This window comes from Anguilla rostrata, chromosome 4 (genome assembly GCF_018555375.3).
Source record: "Anguilla rostrata isolate EN2019 chromosome 4, ASM1855537v3, whole genome shotgun sequence".
Classification (NCBI taxonomy): Eukaryota; Metazoa; Chordata; class Actinopteri; order Anguilliformes; family Anguillidae; genus Anguilla; species Anguilla rostrata.
In genome coordinates, this window is record NC_057936.1 from 29,416,866 (window position 1) to 29,436,038 (window position 19,173).

The 19,173-nt window shown below is 42.8% G+C and overlaps 1 protein-coding gene across 4 annotated transcripts in view; it reads left to right on the forward strand.

The window, feature by feature from the left end:
• The window catches only part of camsap2a (calmodulin regulated spectrin-associated protein family, member 2a), a 45,396-nt gene that overhangs the window by 1,052 nt on the left and 25,171 nt on the right, over window positions 1–19,173 (forward strand). For all 4 annotated transcript variants that reach the window (XM_064332067.1, XM_064332068.1, XM_064332069.1 and 1 more), the window contains exon 2: window positions 5,518–5,777. In XM_064332067.1, coding sequence (XP_064188137.1) covers window positions 5,518–5,777 — 260 coding nt within the window. The remainder of the gene's footprint in view (window positions 1–5,517; window positions 5,778–19,173) is intronic.

A 19,173-nucleotide genomic window follows, 5' to 3' on the forward strand; every position in this document is an offset into this window, starting at 1 on the left:
CGGGGTCAAGTTATTAAAAAAAAGAAAAAAGATGGAACAGCTCGTGAAGCATCCTAAGCTGTAGAATCATTGACGACTGACGTCATATTTTAATGGACAATATAGTAATATAGTGGTAATTTTGCCACAGCATTATTCGTAATAATAAATTATTTTAGTGTTACTATTATCAATCATATTTTCGCATGTAGTGAGGTAGCTTGCAACATGACTTTTTTCAGCTGTCTTCAGTAGTTATCTGTAATGTTGGAAGTAATAAGAGTTTTGGGTAAAACGATGCATACATCATTGGATGCAAGTTCTGAGGATGGCACATAAAGCATTAGCAACGCTTATTTCCAACGTGGTCCTCGGTTTCCATACAAAAACATCAAATTTCATATGGCAGACAATAAAATCAATCAATTTCATAATTTAGAAAATTTACCAGTAAAAAAAAAAAGACTCCTCAGAAAATAAACCAATGGTATACACGAGATCAACCAAATATGGCCGATCTCTCAAAAACCAGTATTGTCCCACTTGAGCAGACCTAATCAGATACTGACCTCCATATGTAATGCTTGAAATGGTTTTTATACACCTCTCCACTCTGTCTCTAATTGATGTGCAAAGGACGGCTATTCCAGAGACAGATGCCAATGTGAAAAAAAGTACATTCTTGCCGTAGGCCTACTGTTTACCGATGGGGTTTTTCAAGACATAATAATTGCTCTTGTATCAGTTGTGCTGATTGTGCACCATCTCAGTGCGGGACCTCAGATGTTTTAATGGCCTTCTAATCCTTTTTGGTGCATGGCTAGTCCTAGGTTAGGCTACAGAGCAAGGTTTGACAATGCCACAGATGCTTTGAAAAAATAAGGTATACTTTTTGACCACATACTTATTTTATTTGTTTTGCTATAGTGTAGATTTCCACAGAAACTCACTTTTCTAGCTCCACAAGGTTCAGGCTAGTTATGGCCTGTCATGGTCACTTTCAGGCTGGCATTTTTTTTATTGCACTGCAATGAATGAAAACCTGAAAAACCTTTAAATTACTGAAAACCTTATTGGGAAAAATAGAATTCTTAATTTGGTTAACTGCAGATAATTACTATTTGAGAGCAGCATGAAGACCTTTCATCCATGAGTCATTGTGGTATGCACAAATGTTGCACTTCATCACTTAGGGTTTAGTAACTTGTGTGTAACAGTGACGTAAAGTTGTTTTGGGAGCTGTTAGTTTGAAATTTTGATTAGTTCTTTCTTTGTTTGGATGGACACGTCACCAGCACATGAGCTCAACATCCGACAAAAAAAACACCAACCTGCTTTGCGTTAAAAGTGTAATGTTGTGTAGAAATGTGCAGTATCACAACTTTTCTAGCATGGTATTTTCTGTCATGTAGTTTCCAGTATCAGTGGCATAACTGGAGCTAATTGCATGCCATACAGATGCAAATAGCAATTCTAGTAGTTAGCACTTATGCTACATTTATATCTGGAGCCCGTTTAGCTTTAATGGGCATGGAAATCTGGAGTCTTGAATGCAAGGCTGTCAAAATGGCATTCCTCATAATTAAACTTGGAAAAAGCTGTAACCCTGCGGCATGATGTTCATACAGGTTTCCTTATGCAATTTTTGTGTGTCATTTTATGTCTTAATGAACATTTTTGTGTTAATTACAATCCAGATGTTTGTTCAAATGGGAATAAGAACTCAGGTCACGTGTTGCACACTACACAACAGCAAGATGTGTGCTCTGTGTCCATCTGCCATTTTCCTGAACACCAGGAGCAGCCTCTAATTAGAGTGAAACACACAACATAAACAGTAATCATGTCTGCTTACTGTACCCAATGGTTTTTTCAGCCCTGGGCCTTTACATTTTCAAGCGCTACATGAGTACCTGATCAAGTACAATATAGGACTAAATAGACCTCATTTTAAAGATGACCTAACATGTCTTCGTTGAGAGATGGAGAGCCTCCGTTTCTAAACATCGAGTGGACCAAAATTAGTTGTATTCTCTCTCTCGTTCTCTCTCAAGAAATAAAAATAGCATTCAGGACAGCTTTGGCTGTGTACATATAAATGGGCAAGATACTTCATAGGTTGAAATTATTATATGTAGGCTACTGTACATGCAGTATTTTTATACTTTCTCAGTTTTTAAATGCTCTATGACTACACATGAATTGTTATTCATAAGATAAAATCATAAAATGTGATCTTTATGATGTTAAGAAAGCGAATGTTCTAAAGCAAATTTTTCAGATTTCAGCTTGCATGAACTGGAATAAATCCCCTTAAATATAGTCTGGTCTCTAGGGAGAGAAGCACTGCTTGGTTTCTAGATCATGACCAAACTCCACAATCAATCAGTGCCTTCAAACAGAGTAAAGGGGAAAAAAACAGTCTCAGATTTGAATGAAATGGATTCCTTAAATGACTCCCATCTTCACATGAGTTTCATATAGCATTGTTGTGATACTTCAGCGTAATGTTACTTCCTGTTTTGTTTTTCTTCTTGGGAACATTACTTCCTGAATGTTTTCTTCTTGGTGGCAGATTCCAAAATGCCATTCCTTCACAAAATAGCTGTTGATGTGCTTGTGGATAACATTTCTGTATGGTGTTCGCTCTTGTGAGCAGAGGGAAATCTTCCCTCGTCTGTTGAGATTTTCGGTGTACAATTGATGACGCCTCAAGCCATCTGTGTCTGATTCCTGCCCTCATTAAAATGTACGCTCGTCTGTTCTTCAGATTCTCAGCATCAATAAGATATGTTTGCTACAGCGGCTAGTTTTTGCATGGAGGCGTCTGTGTTTTCCTCGTACAGGATAGCGGGGTGTCTTTGAGCACAGGCAGGTATTATAAAGAGTGTTACGTTTGTAAATCCCTCCTCTGAGTCAGTGTCTCCTCTGAGTGCTTTAAAGTCTTTGTTTGTTTCACCTGGCACTGTGGTACCTTCCTCTCTTTCAGACCCAGCATGCTTTGCGGTGATAGGGGTTTCAGTCATTGCGCAGTTGGAGCACTCGCCTCCTCCATCCCCCAGTTTCCTCTGAGCTGATAGAGGAGGGGTTTCTCCCAGTGCAGCTGGTGCATGGGGAAAATGCGCTCGCAGTCAGTAGCTCCGAGAGAGTTAGGTGTGTGATGTGGCTCTCAAAGATGGATTTCAGATGCAAGAGCTGTGCAGACCCGGCTGTGTACGCAAGCAAACGGCCCAGCCGGTCCGTCTCAGCCGCCATTATCTGTCCTGGCCCACTGCAATCCCACCAGCTCCTGTGATGAACTCTTCCAGTTCTGTTCCCAAGCAACAATGTTGGAAAGAAAATATGTTGAGCCTCACAGTGCGAAAACCAGTCATTCAGTTGGTCTTTGTGTTTAAATGAAATCTGCTTGATGTGATGAGACTCTGCCGGTCGCTTTTGAGGTCAGGTGTAGTAATGAGAGGGAGATGGAACACGAGGGCGGGTGGGAGGCAGTGGCTTTTCCCTGCTGAAGAGTAGCAGAGGCTGAACCCGGGCCAAGGGCCTGTGACAAGCTGGAGAGAGGCATGGTTTTGGAGGGTTTGGATTGAAGAGTAACCTCTCTTTCTCCTTGTTGTGGGTCTGGAAGTATTTCAGATGGGCTTGGAAGCCTGGCCTCTGCCCAGCACAGCAGTGCACTTTAAGGATCCGACCCAGCAAGCTTCCCTAAAGGGAGCTGTGGGATAAGCCATGTTGTCAGTTATAAGAATTTCAGCCACCTTGCGTAAAAAACATTTTAAATGCTGCTGTGTTTTGGCTGTGAGTTTACATCAGGACACTGTTAAGAAAAACTTAAGCCAACTAGTAGATATGCAAGTAGTAATAGGCCTTTAAAAAAAATTGAATATGAAAGTAAATCTGTGCATGAAGTTTTTCAGCTCTTGTGCGATTCTTTGTAATTAGATTAAGCTTTCAGATTTAAATTAAGAAGTAGCTAGAGCAGCCAGCTCCCTGTAGCTTAAGTGGCAGTTTGGCTTCATGTCTGACTCTTTGGAGCTGGGTAATGCTACTTTTCACTGTAGTCGATACTCAAACTTAGATTTATTGATACTAGACATTATGCTGGGTGGTCTGAATATTTTGGACTTCGAATGGATGAGTCAGTCGGGAAGTGCACCCTGGGGGCTGCAGGGGTGGCGGGTTGTGCGTCTGGAAGCTGATGCAGTGATTGGCTATTGAGAAAGTCTTACCTTGCATTTCTTTATCAGAGACCTTTTCATCACCAGGCTCTCTCAGCTCTGCATTTTTTAATGATGTAGCTCTGAATTATTGAGGCCCGTTGCTCACTAGCTGAAAAGACGCATGGGCACAGTGTTAAGCCACCCCTATCAGATGGAGAGCTGAGATGCTCCTGGTAAAAGGCATGTATTGTGGATTTATTGACTGGGTTTATCTTATAGTTTCCATGGCAACATGAAGTCTACCCCTTAGATGATCATGTTCTCGGATCAAGGTTGTTGTACCTTTGTCTTTGCACCGGAAATAAGATAGGCCTATTATCCAGCTGAAATTCAGTGGATAATAATAATAATAATAATAATAATAATAGTAATAATGGAAACACACAATATTTTATCTGCAGCATGTTGTTATATGGCTGTGAAGAAAAACTCTGCTGGTATCATCTCTGTCTTCAGGAATGATTGTGTCACATTGATTTGCGTATTCTGTGCAGCATTTCTTCAAGGCAAAGTGAAGTATTTATAGGTAGGAGTCACCCACTTTAATTGCGAGAATAAATCTCTTGGTTTTTCACCAGCGATGTAGTGCGCAGAAGCAAGAGCTCACCACGGAATCCTCTCTAGCATGTGGCATGATGACTGTGGCAGGATGTACTCCCATGCAAGTTCATTACCAGTTGAATGTTACTCCATGGGATCTGTGTTCTCAGTCATGGCATGATTCAGTCAGACAGGTAGGACATGTGCCCATAAAATATAGTCATATGTTATTTTAAAAAGAGCCAATTCATTATTCATGGTAAAAATGCATCGCTGAAGTACCGGACAAGGTAGTGCAGAAAATCAAATGCATCACAGCTGGCTTCTAGGTTGACAACCATGCAAGAATATTTAACTCTGTTTATCGTATCCTCATTTATCATCACCTTAATTTTGGGATGGTAGCCATTCATTTTGCATTAGTCTGAAAGGCTAGAGCCAAAAGTATTACAAGCCTAATCATTAATTTTGCACAAGTATAAAAATACCTTGTGCTGGGACTGTGGGTACTGTGGTGTACTGTGGTCCATCTTGGTATTACAAGAGACCAAAAAGACTTTAAAGCTGAAATATGTTTTTGGTAGCAGTTTGCCTCCAAAAATGTCTCAAAACTCAGTACTATCCCGAATTTGGCAGATGGTATAACATATTTAGTGTCCTGCTAAGTTTGTGATGGCCTCCAAAACGTACATAGATTGGGATACCGTAGAGGTGGGATACTATGAGACTAGCGGTGAATGTGGGTTTTGCTGAACTTGATTTGTCCCTTCTTTCCCGACAGACAGTGTCCCAGAGGAGCTGAAGGAGCCGTTCTACACAGACCAGTATGAGCAGGAGCACGTGAAGCCGCCGGTGGTGAACCTGCTCCTGTCGGCAGAGCTGTACTGCCGCGCGGGCAGCCTCATCCTGAAGAGCGACGCCGCCAAGCCGCTGCTGGGGCACGACGGCGTCATCCAGGCGCTGGCGCAGAAGGGCCTGTACGTCACCGACCAGGAGCGGCTCGTCACCGAGAGGGACCTCTGCAAGAGACCCATTCAGATGGTGAGAGAACGCTGTAGGGATAATCTCTCTTTCTCACTCTTGAGGTCTCTCTCACTCTACCTCTGCCTCTCTCTCTCCATCTCTCTTTCTCTCTCTCTCCGTCTCCTTCTCTCTCTCTCTCTCTCTCTCTCTCTCTGACTCTCCGTCCCTCTCCCTCACTCTCTTTCTGTCCCTCCCTATCTCTCTCTCTCTCTCTCTCTCTCTCTTGCACACACACACATGCACATCCCTGTGGTAGACATGGGGAGTGTCATTGTGCTCTGTCTCAAAGACAAAAGGAGGCTTTGATTGCATGACTGCTTCTCTATTTAAAGGTCATTAGTAAATGCTATAACGTAGTGCTTCTCACGCTTCGATTGAATGGAAAGTGTAGCGCTGTCCTCGTCGTCCTTAATTGCGTTCAGCTTGACTTGTTTGTCCAAAAGTGCTGTGCTTCGGTTTAGTAATAGAAATAGCGCTTTACCTCACACTGTAACAGCAGTGCTGCAGTGTGGCTGCATCTTCAAATGCCATGGGCTTTGTTTCTCTCCAATATTGTTCTGGTATGATTTTCTGCACAACCGGTTCTACTCCCTGCAGTATTGCAGTATTGAATAATGGGAGTCTTCATTCACTGCATTTACCCATTCCCCCCAATGAGCTAAACATCCTTGGCTAAATGGGCATTTTGACCTCAGGTTCAAGAAGAACAAGCCGTGTAATAATACCACTAAATGACTGATTTTAAATTACCTGCTAAATAGTATGCTGTATGTAGTATATGCACTGGATATAGCAGGGATCAGCAACTCACGGTCCTCGAGGGCCGAGAACTGCTGGTTTTCCACCCCCCTCTGCCTGGGAGTCAGGTGTGAAGACAGTCTGGCCAATCAATAGCACTAATTACCTGGGAGAAAAGAAAACCAGGGCTGGATTTGGATTCGAGACCCAGAGTTGATGATCCCTGGTATATAGTCTGTCTAATTGAGTGATTTAATTTGTGCTCATCAGTATGAATCATAATCATATTTGTAAGATAAGTGTTTTTGCTGTTACTGCATAGATCTTGTAGGAGTGAAGCATTGTTTTTCTCACTTCAAAAGGGAATCTTAATACCTGTGAGTATTTTCCCTGTCGTGGGACTAAAGCGACACTTTTTGAAGCGTTCGCGAACTCTAAATGTCAGATTGTCTCTCAGCAGAGCTGCTTTGAGAGCGTCTGCTTCAGCAGCACAGCCCGCCTCGCGTGGACACTGTGCATTTCGTGCCTCCATATAATCAGCAGAAAAATAGAAACATGGCAGGGAATGGGTCCTCACGAACATGAGACGGAGACGATCCGAGCCTGGAGGGTTCCAGTCAAAACAGCATCAGACAGAGAGATCTTTTCATCTGTGAGGACATGTAGCGCCTTTTCTTTGCCTTTTCATTTCTGTCATTATTCACCACGTAATTGGTTCCTTTTGTGCTTTCAGTCGTGTTGAAGTTTTATACTAAGGCACAGGATGCTGGGATTTGTAGTCCCTTACCTCTCAGAACTGAGTCTTTATCACCCGCTTGAAGTAGGATTTGTTGGGCTGTGTGTAGCAATTTGTACACATCCAAAATACAAAAGAAATGATTTAAAATGTACAGGATACGTGGGAGGAGCTATCATTTTCAGTATATTGTATAGTGTATATTATGCTTCTCCACACCCTTTTGTAAAAGAACTGAATTGAATGAGTCTTTTAGATGAAGGTGGCAGGTGGTCCCATAGCATTAGCACTGTTGTGAAGCGAAGGTTGCAGGTTTGGTTTTGCAAGTCGGGCAGCGTCATAAGGTGCTTATCCAGAACTGGTGCAATGTCCAGTAGTGTGTGGCGGATTTGTAAAACTGCGTGTTATATTGCTCACCATAGATGTGTTTGCCTGCCAGGAATATACACAAATATTATGAAATACCAAATGTTAATAGCATAAAAATGTATGTTTGAGAAGGTGATTCACATGCGCAAGGCCCTTAGTTCTTATTGCTAATCCAGATGTGGTCTCAATGTGCTGATAATGAAGAGGTCAAATGGAAAGGTGGAATTCATTGAGGTGTTATCATTGTGTCATAAAAGTAATATGCGCTGATGGAATTATTCTAGACGTTTTCTTCTAATACGCTTCACTGGTAATAAGACTTATTGCTTTCGTATTCAGACCTGACATATTCAATTGCAGGAATGAGAATATAATCTCTTCCAAAGAAGAAAACTGACATGAGTATCTGTCATTTAGCTACTTTCCCCAGGATCAGCGTCCATGGCACGATAATTATTTCCCACTTTATGCAATCTTCATATTAACTTTGGTCATTTGTCTATAATATTGCCATCTGCTATGAAGATATTAAACTGTATTATATATAATATTTTGTCAATATGCTAATATAATTAAAATATTAGGCTTATATTGCTATATTCACAATATATTTTATAGGACATAATGACAGATTTAATAAAAAATAATGATGTAAAACTTATTGAAGTATCAGGAAAGAAATCATTTGCTCCAATATACTGTATCAGACTGGTTAATTTGTATTTTTATGGTAACATATATCTATTTTTGATTTTGAAATTTATCATAAACTGATGCTTGTCTTCAACCTAATTTTAACTACTAACATGGCAGTAGAAGAGGGCTAAGCATAAGACTCAGAAATCTCTGTTGGCTTATGAGGCAATGAAAATTCCCATCAGTACTCGTGAGTCTAATATTAGCTCGCTCCCCTGGTGAGCGGCAATCATGCGAGCAGTACATGAATCAATAATACGTTTCGACCGCTCTCACCGATAACTGAATTGCTAATGCTACTGTTGTTGTAGCTTGCGGTGTAGTGGTTGGAATATCTGATTCTGGGTGTGATTCCCAGGTGGGACAGTCCTGTTGTACCTGAATACCATTGGGAATATCCAGGTATAGAAATGGGTCAAAGAGCGTGTAGCAGGGGATAGAGCACTGGATATACTCTCGAAATAAACAAGAATGAGTAAATATAAGACGCTGCTGGAAAAAATGGATGGTCTACTTTTGTAACACGGAGGGCAACATATACACTGATAGCAGCTGTAGGTGAGCCCTTCCACCAGAGAAAGAGAACATAATTATCACACCAAGGATATATACAGAAAATAAACTTATCTTATTTCTTAATTGTTTTTCTGATTATTACCTACTTTTTGACATCACTTTTAAGAGTGATGGATATGTTCTCTTTCTGATTGCATGTACAGCGTTGTCCACTGTGGCATGCATGAGTTAATTTCTGTATGTTCACCTGATGTTTGTTTACATTTTTTTTTAAATGTGATTTCATGAAATCTCCAGACAAAATGAGAATAACGCTTTCATTTTCCTATCTAATGACATGGTAATGAAACACATCAAGCCGAACCTACCAAGAAGCCATGTTTAGTGTATTGTGTGTGTAATGAAACGGCTCTTAAATAAGAAGGATCAAGTTGAGGAGGACATTGCTGTACTAATTAAATTAAAATCCTTTAACAGAATGTGGTTGCACTGATGAAATGATGTCTGGGGAACTGCATCATCAATTATTTAAGAAGGAATGGTTTTCAAGGGAGAGTGTGAGCATGATTGATTTGGAGGATCCATAAACACACCACTCTCTTGTTATTGAAAAACACAACAAAGCTTTCACAGGAGAGACTGAAAGAATTAAATTTGCACTAAATTTAGTACATAAATGTGAATTTTGTAGGGTGCGATGTTGTGCTTTGCTGTTGAATGCTTGTTCGGATGCATTTGTGATAGATTGAGGTTCTGAAATAATGCTGAATTGCTCATCTAGGACTGTAGGACGGTATATATGGCTGACTCCAGTGAAAACAGCACAGCATCAGCACAGCATTGGCACAGTTAATGTCCGTTTCCCTTCTGGCCTCTATTCTGGCCTGAAAACAACATGGAGGTGCAGGTCTGCATTGCAGTGATTTCCCAAAATGCTCATCTTCCTTCTTCAGTAGTCTCACATTTGAAGGAACACACTCCCATCTGCTCCTGCTGCCCACACGCGCACACACTCACAAGTCCACACACACAGACACACACATACACACACACAGTACTGCTTCAGAACAGTGTACTGCGCAGCTAGGGCACAAGAGACCATCCTAATAAACTCTTAATCTAATGCAATTCAAGAAGAGTAATATTTAATAGGTTTCCATGATTATTTTATACCATGACTCTTATGACAGTCTCTTTGCTATTAATGTCATTAGTTTGTGTCATATAACTGTAATCAGGTAATCATATAAAAGTGCATGTGTGTGGTGCTGTTGATGGTCGGGGTACTGCTCATGTTGTAGTCTGCACCAGCAATGTACACACTGCTGTCTACATGAGGAGCAGTCTGCTTGAAAGCAACCATTCCTTCAATTACAGGAAGGAAAGAAGGAAGGATAGATGGAAGGAAGGAAGGACAAAATTGTGATTTTGATGCTTGTGAGGCAACAATCGATAAAGCGAGTAAATACATTTTTAAACCAGGCAGGTGCGCAGAAAATCTCAGCATCCCAGTGGCAGGCATATGGGCCAGCAGATGACAGTCCTCTCTTACTGGCTCGGTACCCTCCTGCAAAAACGCTGCAGTGTTGCTCCGTGTCCAAATCAGGCCACGCCCATCGCTAATGTAATTGCTTCAGTCTAAGCAGTTTGTATGAAGTGAATGGGTGTTTTAGGTTGGAAGAATGGAATGTTACTACGTACGTAGCTATTATTGACTGCAACAGAGGGTAAAAGGTGCTGATTTAACAGGTTTGTGGATGGTTGCTGGCCTGGGTCCAGGTATAGAATAATAGTCATGTGTCTGTGGGGAGAGGATGGGCTCTGAGAACCAGTCTGCACATGCTCAGAAGAACAGGCCTCATCTCTTCCGCTGTGTGCTGGTTTGAACCATGGGGAATGGAACAGTAAATTTTAGCACCTCTCCCTCCCTCCCTCCCTCCCTCCGTCTGTTGTTCTCCCTCCCTCTGTCTTGCCCCCCTCCCTCGCTCGCTCTCTGCTTTCAGGCAGCTGTATTGCTCCACCCTTAGGAGTAAAGAAAAGCAAACGACTTCAGAACAATCAGAGGCTGAATCCTTGTTATAACACTGAAATCACTTTGCTTCAGGAGCAACCGTACGTGCAGCTTTACTAACAAAGGAGAGCTTTCACACCGCTGAGTGATCCCTGTAACAATCTGCCCAGCTGGCTAAATAAAGCAATAAAACACCTCTTTGTGAATTATAATCTAACGGCACAGCACTAGGCTCGCTGCCGTTAGGTGAAGAGGATGAGCACGCAGCACTGGGGAATGTGAATGTGGAACGAGAACGAGGAAGACTCTAAAGGGCACTGGGGCCTGGCATGCCACTGAACCATGCCAAGATTTTCCACTGCTGAGTCAAAGCCTGATATGTGCCTGAAATGTGCGGTGAATACAGATTCTCCTCTCTCGCTGCTTGCGTGAAAAGGCTGGAGAACGTTTAGGCGTACAGAGGAAAGCCGTCTGTAGAGAGGGCAATGGCGGAGGCTCGGGGAGGGGACTGTGCCGTTTCTCGTCTTTGGGATAGTCTGCCGTGGCAGAAAGCCAGAAAAGAACTGCGTTCATTAGATGTTTCACCGGCAAATAAAACTCCGCCCTTTTCCAAGACTCTGAAGAGCCCATCATTTTCTCTGTTATATACGTCCTTGTGAGTAATGGATTCTACCTGCGCGGGCAGCACAGCCTGCGGATTGGCGAACAGCAAGGGCATTTACAAGGCAGTGCGATGTGTGAATTGTTTGATTTAGCAGGGTGTGCGCTCAGCCGTGTGAGGTAGGGTCTGACTCTGAGCCCTGCTCCGTGTGTATGAGCACGCCCTGCTTCCTGCGGAGACGGGGCGTTCGCCAGGGCATAAAGCGGAGCGCACTGCCTCTCTGAGCTCCCTCTGAAGCACAGCGCGTAGCGCGCTGTAGCTGAAGGTGCCGGGTGTGTTCAGACCGGCTTTCGGTCGTTTGTCTTCGTTCTCGGGGAGCCGGTCTTCAGCGGCACGTTGCAGCACGACATGGTCGTACCTTGTGCCTTTTAGCCTGGTCGAGAGCTCCCGGAGCTGTTTTGGAGACAAACGTAAAGGTTCTAGTGAAAAGGCTTTGATAGCGGCGAAGCGAGAATATTTTTTTCAGTGGAAAAATCTTGCGTGCTTCAATATTTAATGAAGTTGGAAATGGGCCATTTATTTCAGTTGTCTTCCCCCGTTCAGCAACGGCTGACGTAGAGCTTTCTCTCTTAACCTGTCACCATTATCACCATGGTGACACTGCTGCCTTTTCCAGTCTAGGTATAAAAACAGAGCCATATAAGGTGTTTGTGTTGCTATATTTCCAGTACGGTGACACAGGCATAGTTTTAAAAGGCTGTAGGACTGCTGTGCAAAGACAGGTTGTTAGCATTGTAAAGCACTGTAGGGAGACTTGTAAATCTGTACTATGGCATGCTGTAGACTTCTTATCCTCTTATCTTTCTCCTAAAGTGGCAATTACCTTGGTCCAAAAATATTATCAATATTTATATTACACATTCAGTTCGACATTTGACAGTTTTTCATTCTTTTAATTTAAAGAAATTCATTTTCCAAGCTACATCCACATACATTCACATAATTTTTACATAAAATTGGGAAGCTGTTTGCTTCTTCGTGTCAATATGTGATCTAATGATTCTGGTTACATGTACATAGTGTATTCTAAGCATGCAAAACAATATATTTAATATCTGCATGAAATATTAAAGAATTTTGAATTTGTGTGATGTTAAGGTAATTCCCTTTCGAAACAAATTCCCCAATACAGAGCTACAATGTGGTATGTAAGTTTAATTGGTCTTAGTTTGGATTGTTCCTAAAAATTCTGGAATAATGGTAGCAGGTCTGTTCAACGGATGGCTCCTTTGTACTATATGCTTTTAGTCTCTTGAGGGCTGTGGTCTTGAGCTGACATGTTATTGCATGAGACACAACTTGATGTATAATTCACACTCTAGCCCAGTATACTGAAGCATAAACATTGACCTACCTCTTCAGTGAGCTCAATAGCACAGGCTTAGGCTCACTATCCAGCGTGCAGATGCTTAGGGCAGGAAACCATCGGATGAAAATAACCTTTCAACAAGTCACCTTGTTTTTCCAGTGCAGCGTTCGGAAAACAAGATTTACATGGCATTTACCATTGTAACTATAATTTCAACTACTCTCTATGAATCTGTAGTACAAAAGAAATGTGAACTGGAGCACTTTTTTGAAAAAAGCAGATGCTGTGAGAGACTACCTGTAAATCTCTCCTCCCAAATTATGGAGTTCATCATTGGAGTTGCAGATACAGAACATGCTGTGATATTGGGAGGTATTAATAGCTAAAGTCAGGTATTATTTTTAATGTGCAAAGCAGAACATTTCAGGGTTGTTTACATTGATGATAGGATTCATATTATACAGCCAGGCTCTAGAATGTCTGCATAGAGCTAAGCAGTGGACATGGGTAGCGGTTTAGCTTTGAAACGCTGAGGCTAGTTCCGCAGGCAAACACTTGGGGTTCCTGTGCGTTTGACTGCTTTCTGGGGGAGGCAGTGGCAGGCGTAGCTCTCCTCCCCGTTCTGCCCGCGAGAGCCGCACGCGCCCCCCCCTCTCCCACTGCGCCACTGCTCCGTTACCATGGCTACATCTCGCACAGGCGAGAGGGAGGTCTGCCGTGTTTTCAGGGAAGATTTCTGAAGTGCCAAATGCACACGGGCAGAGCCAATTCTGCATCCCCGCTTACATAATAGAGGCCTCGGACACCAGGTCTAAAGGTGGATACGCACCTTTGTCGTGGCTAATGGGTGGTGACTCACTGCCATTATAAAGATTAGCTTTCAGAGAACATCATTTTGGCATTGAATGTGTAATTGCTGATTAGGTTTGGTGCATCAGTGAGGCAGCCAGTACGCCCAAAGAATAAGCATGAAATGACGACAAATTCAGAACAACACCTTTAAAAATTGTATCTCAATAAAGGCTGTCCTCTTTCCTCTCTTTCCACTTTCCACTGTGCAGTACATACAACCTCTGAAATGAAGTTTTCAGAAGGATGTTTGTTTGCGAAGACGTCAGTAATATCTCAGCTTTGGCGAGACCGGCTGAAAGACAATACCGGCGCACGCATTTCCGGTAAAGCAGGATATGGTGCTGTTGGCCGGGCGGCAGCACCGACGCAGAGGGACGGCCGGGGGTCACGGCATGTTTGAAATGCCGCTCACAGCTCCTGCTTCTCCCCCCTCCGAGCAAACAAAGAGGCGGGTTTATGCAGAGCCGTAACTCTGTGTGAGCACCCTATTGTAGCCCAGTCTCTCGGTCCCATGCCATCCTGCAGTGGGAGGGGAGAGCAACCACGCCCACTCCCCACCCCCCTTTCAAGCATGCAGGGGAACAGAAGGTCCAAGGCAGCCTGCTCTGTCTGACAGTAAATTCTCAGTTTTGTGATGCAGTTCAAGTGTGCTGTGGAAATGACTGGGAATTGCTTTCAGATTCTTCTGAATTGAATTTAATTAGTACATTTTTCATGACTGCCAGTTGTAATGCTTTAGGATTGAGTAAATCTGATGCGTGGCGCAATGTTAGTAAGTCGCACATCGCGACGAAGAGCTCTTCTAATGAGACACGCACACAGCAGTGCTGGATGTCACTAGTCATTTGTTTAATACGGAGAATTAGAATGGAATGACTTGCTGTTAGGGGAATGGATTAAAGTAATGTACCAGTTAAAGTAATGCAAAATAATCCTCAGAAGAAGAGGAAGGTAGTTTCTGTCTCCGTAAACTGTATTTAACGTGCACTGGATGCGATTGCAGTGATTATATTGGCGTAAATTTAGACAGGATCTTCACTGTATGAATGCCAGCCAATCACTTACAAAATACACATTTATTCTTTTTAAGTGATTTGGTTGGAATACTGAAGGTCATATTATGGTCTTCAGTTTGTATAACTCACTTCATCAGTTATTTTCCATATGAAAATCTAGAACATATGCTTTTTAATCCACTCAGTGCAGAGTACCTTTTCATCCACTCAGTGCAGAATCCTTTCCTGATCTGATCTACAGCAATCACTGAGGCTGCGGAAGGTCCAGGCGGGTTCAACAGTCAGTCATTACAGCACTTGCCATTTCGCTTTTGTCTTGGCTGAGAAGCCGGTGGGGAATGAGTCGGGGAGAGCGAGGCTCAGAAAGATCATGCGTGTCTGACCTTCGCGTCAGGGCTCTGCAGCCTTGCCCATTGGTCGGTGTTCGGGGGGGGGGGGGTGTGAAGTGGACTCCGAGCACTCCTGTGCTTTCCCACATTTGTGAATGAGCCACAGCTAATCTCACCAGTAGATGAGCTGCCTGATAGTGCTTTCTGGGAATGCAACAAACAGCTAGAAATTGAGTGTCGAATTTAACCGATGTCCCAGGCTATTTGTTCATGTAAGACCAGGTGACTATCCGATTAAACATGAAAAAAGCGAGATGTCGAGTTGCCATGGTGATGCATCTAGCTAAACCACAGGTTATCAGTACAGGGCACTACAGCAGTAATCAACCACTGGAATTTGTGTCCTGACTGCGCTCATACTAACTGTAGGCTCCAGCCCCACAGAAAAGCAAATTATTGGCATGAGCATAAACCAGGGAGTGGAGTTCCGTCAGCAAGGTACTCCCTATCTAATCGGGCGAGAGTGATCCCCCAGTTGCTAAGGAACCTGTAGTGTTCTGGTGTCAGCTGTGTGTGTTCTGCAGTCCTTTGGTGTGATGGCTGCACAGCTATACTGATGGAGCTGTTTTAATATAATAATAGGCCTCAATGTCTGTCAAAAGATGAGTATGACTGATATCTTTTTATTTTTGCTTATTGAATTCAAATAGACCTATTCAATATCTGAAATTATACAGTTTGTGAAGAATCAGAAAAGTGTTTATAGAAGACATGCAGTTCCCTACTTATTATGAGTTTAATCATGCTAGTTTACTTGTGTCTTGATAAGTGCAGATAAATGAAAAGCCTTTCAGAGACGTGCTCTACAGAAAATTTGCTTTAGAAAATCAAGAGAATAGCTTTCCTTGAATTTAAAGAAGCACAATGGGCTGTAGTCATTAAGTCATGAACATCATTCTCCATCTAAGAAATATACGGCACAATGATTCTGCTTTTCTGGTGGGCTTTTTTAGCCTTTCCAGGATCCAAAATGAGAGCATCGTGGGAGCTGTATTCATTTTATTGTACTGTCAGCTGGTCAGGCAGGGTTTTCTTTTCTTTGGCTCATGTCTGTGTTCACACTCGTATTTGTAAATCTCTGTACCTACAGTATACAATGTAGAGATGTCTGAGGGGACATTTTTGGACACTTTTAGGAATTGTTGATTTGTGAAAATGCACGCCAGTAGGATTGCTGTTGATTTTCATAAGAAATTAGAGTTATTTGTATGGTTGGCTGAATTATACATCGTAATACCAAGAAATTCTTTAAATACTACACCAAGCATTTACCCTCAGCATGCCCGTGGAGAAGTGACCAATAAAATGAGAAGGCAAAAATTATTTTCTACCTGAGGATATTAAATCCATAATGGATTTAGGTCTAGGCTATATGTTAAATGTGAAAGGGTGTTGGCATGAAGACTCAGACATTATGTAATTTAATATTTGGCCCTCTGCTATGAGCATGTAGAAATGCCACAGTTTGTCTTTGAGTGAAATCCATTCATTTCAAGGACAGCTCGTGTGAAAAATAAAAAAATAAAAATAACAGCTGGCTCGGCACCCAATCAAAACCATCATCTCCCATCTGTTTTCCCCTTTACATCTGACACCTCATCTCCATAGGACCACTGGGTTAGAATAGTCATGTTACCATGGTCTGTGGTCGCTTGGGGGAAGGACAGTGACTTGCCCCCTTCAGGGATAATTATCCATTATTGTTCTGCAGCAGTGGCAGATCTGTAAACACCAGTTCAGATCTATTGGTGAGCATGCACATAGACAGGCATGCTGCCTGATTTGATCTTCATTTGATTGTGAGGGCCAGAACGGTAATGTCATTCTGTATGTACAGAGCTTTCTTCAGAGGACCTGTTTCATATTTCACAGCAAAAGTGTCTTAAGCTGTCCCCAGCCTAACAGATTGCATTTACTGTGTAAGAAACGAGAAGTTTCCTTTCTGTCACAGCAGGCATGGTGGAGGATGAAAGCAATATTCTGTAATTGGTGTCCAGAGGAAACCATGGTAATTGTGTTTGCATTGGGACCTTGGAGCAGATCCTCATCTTTAAATGTAATATTGAAATACCTTGATCATTTTTTGAAATGGAAAGGAATGCGTTAGTAATGATACTCCTCGATTAATGTGTACCACGCCGTTGCCTCTGTGTGGATAAATAAATTAGAGACGATGTCAAGTGCGGTCGCGCTATGTTATTAACTGCTTGAAGGATAAACACCCCCTTCGGGAGAGTTTGGGAACAGGGCTGGCCGGTTGGAGCTGTGTCTGGGCCAATTATTCACTGACTTGATTGTGACTTGTAGGCTTAGCACTGGTAGCAGTGCAACCGATCAGAGAACAGCGCTAAATTATTTTTTCTTGGAAAGACAATGATGATGCCAGTATTTTCTTGCTAGGCTTGGGGATATTTAATTAACGGCTGAATGCAGAAACGTTCATCCCTCGCCTGGGTTCATCCGCTCGCCGTCTTGCTTCTCGTGCACGGTTCGTTTGTTGACAAGCCTGTGATTGGAACAGGCACCCAAGGAATGTTTCACCTTTAAACGTCACTGCGTTTTCTTGTGCGGCTGATTTTTTTTTATTTAATTTTCACAGATGGTGCGTTTCTCTTGAGCTTACATTAACGGTGACACAGATTAATGCAATTAGGCATTGGAAAACACAGAAACTGCAGTCTTCGTTATGGTTCCGCATAAATGTTTATGTTTAAAAGTACATACAGAGCATGTATAGGAAATTCAAACTAAGCAGTCCGATTTCTTGAATTTATTTCCGCTCACGATGGGACCACACTCGAGTTTGTTTTTCCCTCAAAGTATCACTGATTTGCAGTGCACTGCGTGGACTCGCTCGGCAGCGCTGGCACATGGAGAATGCGCCCGCAGTGTTGCCAAAAAAATCTCACCAGAAGTCGTTATGGCGTCACTAGGGTTGGGGGGGTTGGGGGGGGGGGGGGGTGCTACGAAATCGGTGAAAGGTGATTTCTGCTGTTGCTCAACAACGAGAATGGAGGTTGCCAAAGTTGCGAGAAGTCGTCAAATTTGTCGCTAGATAAGATTTTTAGTCACTAGAGAAGTCAAAAAGTCGGTAAATCTAGCGATAAAGCCGCTAAATTGGCGAAACTCTGCACCCTGCAGACCGTGACGACGTGCAGTGATTTGCATGGAGAACTCTTGGGAAACCACCACAGCGTAAAACGTGGCCCTTCTCCGTGGACCAGCACTTACCTCTGTTTCCCATTTGAGTGGTGCCGTGTGTTCAGTGTTTTACTCCATTGCCTAAGTGCCTTTATTGGGTTTGGCGATAATAGGATTGCGGCAGCGTAGCAGCTTTAGCCTTGCGTATGTATGCGCACGGTATGCTCGGGGACACGATTCTAAATTGGACAAAGAGGCCACTGAACCCTCAAGAAAACGTGTGGAATGTCAACCAACAGCACTCGAGGAGTGCTCCCCTCTGACGAGACGGATACTCTTTGTTGGGATCATCCGTTTTTCTCCTGTCTTTATATTCTCTTTCCATACTTTACGGGAGCGCAGGCGAGAATTTTCTCTCGTCCACAGCACTTGAAGTCAGCCGCCGCTTCTTATCCCACAGTGGTTCGCTGGTCAGGTTCACACGGAGTTGGACAAAGACGCTTCACGTGCAGCTCAGCCAGGGAATTTTCGGCTGTCTGATTAACCGTTGCGTGACGAGACGCTACCAAGCTGGCCGGCTGAAACCCTCTCAACCTTGTGTGACGCCAGCGCCAATTCTGCGTTACTTTGAGGGGTTTCTGCCCCCAGTGGGAATATTGCACAGTCCGGGTTCCATACCAGACCGCGGGTCCCATTAATTCACAAGAACAATACCATAACAGAAGGAGTCACCCAGCATCACCCTTTTCATATTCTTTTATCAAGATTATTAATAAATTATGATGATTAATTTACATTTGTTAGTGCAGAGAAACTAGTGATTGTGTTTTTTAGGCTTCATACAATGTTGTTATGTGTTTTTACATTTTGTTATATGTTGCCTGTAAACTAAAGGTTGTCTTCACCAAAACTGTAAAACATAGTTTATTGTTCCTTACCTGTCACATTAGACAGTTTGACAGGCAAGGAAAGAGTTTCAA